Source organism: Hyperolius riggenbachi, chromosome 5, assembly GCF_040937935.1.
Source record: "Hyperolius riggenbachi isolate aHypRig1 chromosome 5, aHypRig1.pri, whole genome shotgun sequence".
Classification (NCBI taxonomy): Eukaryota; Metazoa; Chordata; class Amphibia; order Anura; family Hyperoliidae; genus Hyperolius; species Hyperolius riggenbachi.
This window is the reverse complement of record NC_090650.1, coordinates 269,457,611-269,467,338: the sequence shown is the minus strand read 5'-3', so window position 1 is coordinate 269,467,338 and position 9,728 is coordinate 269,457,611. Positions and strand designations below refer to the sequence as shown.

Here is a 9,728-nt window from a genome sequence, read left to right as displayed (position 1 = left end):
CTCCCTGCTGAACAGCACAATCTATCCTACAGAGGGGGGAGGGATAGTAGATGAATGCAGGAGACATACCACTGGGGCTGAACATGATACAATTGGCTGAAAATAGGAAGAAGTCCTTGGTGAATGGATAACAGAGGTGCAGCCAATCTCCTGGGACAAGTGTACACAGCAGTGCGACATCCAAGCCAACTGTGAGTGATTAATTTTGGCAATGAAGATTTACTATGTGTACATAGCTTTAGTTCTTTTAATGGAAGCTGGTACAGAGGACCAGAGAGAGAGAGAGAGACATGAGTGACATCCATGCAATACAGCCATAAAACATAAAGATTAATTTTATAGCAACAACTATTTCCACACCACAACATTATGAATAGATGCATTCACACAACTGCATTGGTTTGAAACCATAACATTTATAAATAAACAGGACTCATTTATTAACACAAATAAAATAAAAAAAGATGTAAGCAATTACACAAGGGCTTGTTCACACCTAGGGTGCTTTCGCTATTTTTTAAGCTTTCCACTGACCAAAGCGCTTTTGCAATGAATCCTTATGGGACTGTTCATATCTGCACGTTTTGTCAGCTTTCCACTGACCAACGCACTGCCTGCACCATTTTTGGGTGATTTTGCTACAATGGAGGGCATAGGAAAAATGCAAAATGCTCACAAAATCACTTTTGCGGCAATTGCGTTTGTGCTACATTGTATTTATTTTTTTCCGGGTCAAAGAGTTCACTTCCTGACTTGTGTCAAGAAATCGCTCTGCAAAAGCGCTTTGAAAAGCGTAGCGTGCAGGTAAGCGCCGGGAGGGGGAAAAAAAATCACTCTCAAAATTGCAGAATGTGGCCGATAGCGATTTTAGATGTGAACAAAGACTAAATGAGGATTATTTTGGTTAATCTGGATAACTACCACTTTTACTCTACATTTTCTTTTTACCGATCTTGATAAATTAGGTCCAGTCATGCGTATACTTCATCCACACATTATTGTGACACATACTCTGCACAGGTATACCATTACAGTATAAAAATCAGAACGATTCCCAAATAGAAAGTCGATTTTGAAAAATATTTGTGTTTATTTAATTTACAAGAAAACTCCATGTTTACATGGACTGGCCCAGTTGATGAAGACTTTGAACCTGGCTTAATGGCTGAGTCTGTCTTGCACAGTCGTTCCTACTCTATATAGAACAGGCACAATATAATGACACCACATCCCTAAAGACAAACACCCTCGGAATCTGCCTTTAGGAAAATATTTTCCAGGATGTGAAGTGAGAAGTTGGACTGATGGAAACAGCACGTGCCGAGACAGAACTGAAGAAAGAAAGAGTTACACCAAGTGGCCAGTTCAGTTTAAGAACTGTATGCAGGAGAGATGAGCTGATGAAATGTACAATGCAGACTACACATAATCATGTATGCAGAACTAATGGGGTACTGATGTTTGGGCCATACCACTTTAGACAGGTAAATTTAAACAAAAAAATATTTTTGTTCTTCAGATGGGTTGATGCTTCCGTGAGCTTTTATTTATCGACCCTGATTACTCTCTTAATGGTGGTGTAGCATGACAATGGTTTTGTGCCAGGAAAGAGTTGTAAAGCTACATGTTGCTGGCCATTCCCAACCCATTGTTTCTAACTATCTTGTTCAGTTTGTCAGAACAGGCTAAGGAATCAGCAACCAGTTTCCGGCGTGAAAAATGCGACATGGACATGCTTTACAGAGGATAAGTAGTGCAAGTCTCTCTCCTTTGTTTACAAAGCCCACATAGGTTTGGCTGAATGCATCCAGAAGGTCTGACATATTCTTCACAGGTCTCCTCTGCTCAACCAGCTCTGGGAACCCCTCGCTTGACCTTTTATGGGAACCATCAATGACAGCAACACAGAAGATGTTGACACCCAAGCACTGACGGAGGAACATCTCACTTTGTACATACTGGACAAATCCACACTTTGGCTGACATTTTCCATTGCACAATGCTTCACACTGAGAAGGTTGGTGAAGATGGAAATCATCTATGAAGACTATGCAAATGCCATTATCTTCTCTTGGGAAACAAGGCAGTTCCATAGATTTACATTAACGTAGAAGAGAAAATAAAATATGCCAGCACTTTGAGGTTCCCTTTTTTTGAAAATAGTATTCAAGTTGAACTTTAATGCTAGGGTCTGTGAAACCTGAAAACAAAACATAAAATGAACTTGGTTACATTATTAGGCATAGGCATGTTACAAGGTTTTTAGTTTGCAGTCAATTCTGGGCCCTTTTATTGTTTAGAAGATGACGTTGCTGACATCTTAAGTAGAGAGGAAACATTTTGCATTGGAGTTTTGTTTAAAAGGGAAATAATGTATAAAACCGTAAATGGAAGTACATAAGTACATAAGGACTCATTTCCATTTTCGCGTTGCTGATCGCATTTCAGCAACGCGCAGTGAACGCGACCCACAGGGACATCAGAAAAACATAGACTGCACAGTCTGACGTCCTCATCCATGTGGTGCAATTCACCACGGAAGCGCTCTCATTCATTATAAATTAATAGGATCGCAAATGCATCGGGCGAATTGCATGCCAATGCACTGCTGTGTGTCAGGACAGCCACATGCGTTGACACGTAGAATGCAGATGTAAACAAGGCTTCCTGTGGAATTTAGAAGGACAAGAAAGGTGATCCACACACTGTATAAGTTGCAGAAGATGTGCAACTAGTGTTCATTTCACCAGGAACCAGACTAGGGCTAATATGAAAGAACATTTACAAACAGCTCCAGATCCAGGAGAAAAAAGTAAGGATTACTGAGCCACTTCAAAGTGCTCTTTATGAATTTTTAAAACTATTCTGATGGTCAAAAAACAGTTCTAATCCCATAATCCTTTTCTTGAGCAGACCCCTATTCTACTTTCACACCATGACACTGATGATCACAGCAGATCTGGTGTACGATCCGCAGCATATGTCCATGCTTGTGCTGTCCATTATTACAGATGCCATAGATATTATGCTATACCACATGTCTGCGTTCCCTGCAGTATCTGGCAAAGTTGGGAAAGATAGGACTTTGTGTTCCGCTACTGCAGCTGCCATAACAGACATGCAAGCAGGCAGTTATCAGTTGCTGATGGTGTATGAACTGGCGCAGCAGTTTTTAATTCTTATTATGCAAATACTACTTTTTTTTTTGTACAAAATATTTTTAGACATAATTCATGTAAAATAAGGTTTCATTACATGTACAGCAAAACCTTGGATTGAGAGTAACTTGGTTTAAGAGAGCTTTGCTATACAAGCAAAAAATTATGTGAAATTTTGACTTGCTATACAAGCAGGGCCGATTTAAGGGGCCCTGTGGAAAACTGTACCATTGCCCCCCCCCCCCATTACCCCTCTGCTCTACGAGGCCCTGCAAGTATGAAAGCAGCCATAATTACCCATTAGTTGCGGCGGGTGAGGGGATGGGCAGCGGCTGCACTCTGAGGCACGCTGTCTTCCTCCCACTCTATGACCCGGCGCGTGTTTACACATGACGCGCTGGGTCATAGAGTGGGAGGGAGACAGCGTGTCTCTGAGTGCAGCCGCTGCCCGTCCCCTCACCCACCGGGACCAACAGATAATTATGGCTGCTGTTTTACTTGGAGGTCCCCGGGGAGAAGTGCGAGCCGCGGAGCAGACAGAATATAGCAGGGTCAGCGCTGCGGGGGCCTCAGCAGAGGTCAGGGCCCCCTTTGTCTCTATGGTAGCGCTGGCCCTGTATACAAGCAACGTCTTGATATGCAAGCAAAAAAAGTATACATGTTGTAGACTGTGCAAAGTCACATTTCCATGAAATGTTCAAAAGTAACTGTCATTGGATAAGTTCCTTGTTAAAGAGACTCTGAAGTCTCTAAAAAATCATCTTTTTATAATAAAATCCTGTGCAATATGACAGCCCTACCTAAACTGCCGCATTCCTGCCGCTCTAATCTAACTAAATCCCCCCAAACTTCCCTGGGGGCAATCCGGGCAACGCTTCCGTGAGAGGCAGAGCTATGAGCCACAGCTCTGCCTCTCAGCGTGTCTGTCAGCCCGGATCGCCGCCTCTCCCCCGCTCCACGACCAAGAAAGTTGTGGATTTTGCGGGGGAGAGGGAGGGGGAGTTAGGGGAGATTTAGATAGATTTCAGCAGCGGGGATGCGGCGGTTTAGGTAGGTCTATCATATTACACAGGAATTTATAATAAAAAGATGATTTTTAAGAGACTTCAGTGTCTATTTAAAGCCACACAACATAAAAAGGTTGGGCGAGCCAGCAGATGGCAATGACCCATGGAAGATGATGGTGCTATATATAAATCATTAATTATATTAATAAAACACTGATCTTAAAGATGCCAGAGTACATTCAGTGAGGGCAGAGATCACTGGATACATTAGTGATCCAGCACACCTGGACTGGATTGTCTCCTAATAGGTGGCAAAAGCTTGCAAGCCTCACTTCAGTCACTTCAGCATTACACAGGGTGGTGGGACAATTAAGGCTTGGTTCACACCAAGCTTATAATGCTGCATTTTCTGGAACACAATGAAATGCAAGACTGAACGATAAATGCATCTTACCGGTATGTTAGTAATAGGATGTGTTTACACTGTCATGCAGAACACAATCAGAGTGCACATGGATGAGACCGCAAATGCAACTTTCCAACCAGCTGCATTTTTACGTGACTGGATTGCGAACGCAACACAATGGAAGACTATGGTCGTTCACTCAGCTGTCCCATGGCTTTTCAGGCCCCGCCGCTGTTTGGTCTACTGCAGGGAATCCAAGCCCAGCAGAAGCATAGGGCACCCCACTGGTTTGCAAAAGACCCAATGGGGTATCCTCCTGCAACAGGGAAAATTCTCATTAGCTCATAGTGGACCAATGAGAATTCTTCCTGTTGCCAGGTAGGATTCACCTTTTTGTTTTTTTACAAATCAATAGGAAGCCCTATGCTATGCTTCCTGGTCTGTGGATCGACGGCGCAGACGATGAGAAAAGCATCAGAAGTTATCGGCTTCAAGCAGGCGGGAGAGCAGATGGGTGCAACGCAAACACAGCTGATTGAAATGATGGGTATTGTGAACGATGTGGACGCAAGTGCATTCTGAGTGGATGCGCTTACCTGCCGTTTCCGCATCTGCAGCGCAATGTGAACCGACCCCAATAAGGTGATGGCTTGAGTGAACACAGTCACACATACTTTTCCGTGGGATATTTATTAAATCCTGACTGTCTTAGATTTTTTCTAACATGTAAATGACTGCTACAGCGCAGTGGCCTTTATTCAATTCACATTTTCTCTTAAGTTTTCACCTAGGTGGTATTTTCACATCTTATCACTAAAATGCCTTTTAAGCCACCAGCAAGCAAGAAAATACTCAGAATAATTCTGACAGTACATTTTCACCTAATGTTTGGTACTTTTTCAATTTCAGAGTGCTGAAAAGTTATTTTAAAAGGAAGATTTGAATTGAATGAGGGCCAATGAACCATTAAGCGTTTGGCAATTCTCTCTGCATCTTGCTGTAACCCAGGGGTGAGGGTTACACACTTTTGCCAGCCCAGGTGTGCCGTATTCCTACTGTTCTCCAGTGTTCTCTGACCGCCACGTGTCCTGGGTCTCTCAGTGATTGGTGCATAGGTGGTACCTACCTTGTTAAATGCCTACTTAATTCATGAACCTCCATTTCTGTACTTTTAAACTCATTCAGCTCTTTCCGTATGGCTGCCTGCAATGACAATAAATGGCATGTTAAATACAGCTTACAAATACAGGAAACACATTTATCAGTTGGAAGCTACATCTTTTCCAGTCTGTAGTCTTATTCACATTTCTTACAAACTTTCCTGTACAAGAACATAAGTTACCACTATTCCTTTTATTCACAGTTTTACTAGATTTTTATTTATTTTCTAAAACTAGTTCCATAAATGACAGTATGTATAGCAAATGTGGAGCCACCTAAAAGAAAAACGTTAGATTCTTCTCTATGGAGATGGAAGGCTCTGAATCCCATTGAGTCCCCTCTTTGTGTCCTCGCTCCCCTGCTGTTCCCTGTTCAAATTTGGAGTCCTCAGAAGTCTTTGGAAGCAATTGCATCCGCGAGTGCTTCCGAATAAGGGAGCATCCAAGCCTGCAATCACTCGAGCACAGTATAGACTTGCTCATCTTTAGCAGTACTGAGGGACGCGAGTGCTCCCAAAGCCTTCACAAGGGTTCCCAAAAGCGTATTTGACCAGCTGGTCAAATAACTTCCATGGGGGGACATCGGCGGAGTGAGGGCAGGAAGAGAGTACTGGGAAGGCTCTATGGGATCCAGAGCCTTCTCTCTACATAGGTAATTATCTAACTTTTTTTCAGTTTGGCTTCAGCACGGTGATGTGAATTTTATACATTATTTTATTGTATAATTCTCTTTATACAGATATTACCAGTTCACTGTTTCTTTTTCATTAAAAGTATGGCAAGGCTGTAAAGATTTATAACCTGTCAAGTGCACAGCATTAGGGAAAATTACGGCAGCCTCCCCTAGAAGAAGAGATGCCTTAACTTCTTACTGCTGCATACTGAGAGAAAAGTGTCGGCAAGTAGAAGCCCCAGCAGCCATGTTGGGTACAGACTTCATGCAAGGATCCTGAGTGGTGACAGGTATTCTCCTGAGGAGAGCAGCATGGTAACACAGGGCAGGGGGTTTGGTAGGCAGTGCCAAAATCATAGGAGAGGAAACTTTCTTTCAAGAAGGAAATTCTTGATCAGAGTTCTGATGTAAAGTTTACTTACTACAACCTATGATTGCATTTACCTCAGCCTATGATTGCCGAGCACTGTAATAACAGTGCAGGACATTTGGACGCAGCCAGCGCCACCATAGACTGTAATAGGAATTACGACTATAGCGGCGCACAGTGAGTAACTTCGGCGCCATCAGAAGATGGAGCTGAAGTTACTTTTAAAACACTATAATTCGGCCTCCAGCAATAGCTGGAAGCCGAATTACATAATTCCCCACTATCCACGTGGACCTAGAGGGGGAATAGTATTTAACGCGTCCGGGACTTGTGCAGCAGCAGGATAAGCCATATACCGTCTGTATCCTGTGCCCAAGTCTCCCGGCGGCGAGATCACAGGAATGCTATGATTGCATTTACCTCAGCCTATGGTTGTATTTACCTCAGCCTATGATTGCATTTACCTCAGCCTATGATTGCATTTACCTCAGCCTATGATTGCATTTACCTCAGCCTATGATTGCATTTACCTCAGCCTATGATTGTATTTACCTCAGCCTATGATTGCATTTACCTCAGCCTATGATTGCATTTACCTCAGCCTATGATTGCATTTACCTCAGCCTATGATTGTGAAAACATCATTACAGACTCAGTAAATAAAACCATATTTTTACAAATGAACCCACAAATCTAATGAATAGATTTCATAAATGTGTCAAAATGGTTGAAGTCCAGAGACAACACAGAATCCTCACTGATACATCTGACTGTAACTCTCCACAAGTGCCTTGTGCTGGCAGATTCCCCTCAGAGACTCACATCTGTATTGCTGAATATTTAGCTGAGCCTTTCTGAGAGCCAGAGCCTTGTCAACACTGAATAATTAATATGCTTAAAGTTACAAACTTTGTCAGCAGCTGTGAGACGTGTCCATGGTTTATCTGCTCGTCTGTCATAGTCCTGCGCATCTGCCAGCTCCACATAATCACTGAAACGTATTAGGATCTTCTTCTCACGCAGCTCCTCCACTGTTGGCCTCTGACTGAGCTGTACATGTCAAATCAGGAAAATGAAACAAAACATGTCTCAGTATGAGTTAGATCATCATTCTTACAATTCAAGCTGAATATATTATATCTCCTACTTTTAAACTGATCAAAAAACGTATGGGGTTTCCCGTCTATTAAAGCATAGTGGAACTGGTGGACCTGTCTAACCCCTAACCACGTGTTTCCCTCTCCGTGGCATTGGCGACCATTTCCTGGCTTGTTCTTTCTACAATACTGGGTAATGTATTAACTCAAATGAAGCACTTTGACCAGCATTATAGCACGCTCATAGCATTGCCTTATAGAATTAAGCACTTTATACAGTACAAATCCATTGATTTGGTTTACCCAGATTAAAGGGACTCCGAGCAGTGCAGAAACTATGGAAAGATGCATATCATTTTAAAGCTCTCTTTCTCCTCTTTCCAATGATATATAAACCGCATTTTAGTTTTCGCTATTTTCGCGATTGAAATTGCAGCGGCCGCAATTTCAATCGCGTAAATAGAGAAAACTAAAAGGCGTAGGGTGACGATTTAGGTGTCGCCAGAAAGAGGAGAAAGAAAGCTTTAAAATGATATCCATCTTTCCATAGTTACATTGTATTACATTGTATTTTTTTTTTATTTTTTTTTTACTGAACCTGGGTTTACATATGCTGGGCACTCAGTATTGAGCCCACAGCAGTAATTTATTTGATTGGGTCAGGTGACATATGAATTGATTGATTGAAAATGTGAATTCTGCTCACCAGAAGAGTCACTGTTTTTCAATCATATTGTTTGTGATACTAATAAATTGTTGATGAAGTATTGATTATATACATGAGTTGTGCTGATTTGCTGGACAGCTGTCTCTTCTTTGCAGCTGTCCCTTCTTTGTGCTCTATATGTATGGAAGTTTCCATATTCCAGCTCCAACCATGAGCTCATTAGGAAGTTTTATTGGTTATCTTAAATCCACAAACCGTCTTAGCGCTTCCAAAAGCAATTTATCTGCTACAAAAGGAAAAGTCAGCTCAGAAGAGGAGGATGATGACAGGGCCATGCAGAGGCAGAGGTGAGAGAGGCTCCAGCCTCAGGGCGCAGTGTAGGAGGAGGCACACAACTCACTCAGCTATCATTCCCGTTATGTTTGAAGCAGAGAGAAATAAGAAAAGGGGATAAATGACACTGACTGCTAGCCGATAACTAGAGATTAATGTGTTAGGGGGCTGTGGGCCCTGGGGCGCCTCTTAGTCTAATAGTAATCAGTGTGTGATGGATGGGGTGGGAGGGATGGAGGGGCGCACTTTAGTGTCTTAGCCTTTGGTGCTGGAGGACCTTTTCCCGGCTCTGGATGATGATGCCTACTGCTATCAAAGGCCTATTTTGTTAGAAGAGAAAAGTAAAGCTTTGATTGAAGAAATATATTTCTCAGTTGTGTGCAGAGTTGGGGATAGTTACAACCGTTTTATATTGCTGACTGCATCCTTTAAAGAAAACCTGTAACAAAAAAACCCTCCCCTGGGGGGTACTCACTTCGGGTGGGGTAAGCCTCCGGATCCTATTGAGGCTTTTCCTGTCCTCCTTGGTCCCATGGCGGCAGCGATAAAGCTCCTTGAACAGCGGGGATGTAAATATTTACCTTCCCAGCTCCAGCGCAGGCGCAGTATTGGCTCTCCACTTGGGGATAGGCGGAAATAGCCAATCGCTGTCAGGATGCTCTACTGCGCAGGTGCAAGTCTCCTCCTTTCTTCAAAAGAATGGTCGAAATGCTGTCTAACACTCACTAAAGGAAGTAGCTATTACTCCCATATAGAAACTAACCTTAAAATACTCCATCGCACTCATCAGGTTCCTGACAAAATACACCATTATGATTCATCTAAATCAAAACTCTGCTTTCAAAACTGCGGCAGAA

The 9,728-nt window shown here is 42.6% G+C and overlaps 1 protein-coding gene across 9 annotated transcripts in view; it reads right to left on the bottom strand.

Annotated features, from left to right (window-relative positions):
- Positions 1–1,066: 1,066 nt before the first annotated feature.
- Positions 1,067–9,728, bottom strand: part of PHACTR1 (phosphatase and actin regulator 1) — a 455,927-nt gene continuing 447,265 nt past the window's right edge. For all 9 annotated transcript variants that reach the window (XM_068236910.1, XM_068236906.1, XM_068236908.1 and 6 more), the window contains 3 exons: positions 7,684–7,824; positions 5,698–5,774; positions 1,067–2,200 (listed from right to left, as the gene is read on the bottom strand). In XM_068236910.1, the coding sequence (XP_068093011.1) occupies positions 2,185–2,200; positions 5,698–5,774; positions 7,684–7,824 (234 nt within the window). In that variant the 3' untranslated portion in view covers positions 1,067–2,184. The remainder of the gene's footprint in view (positions 2,201–5,697; positions 5,775–7,683; positions 7,825–9,728) is intronic.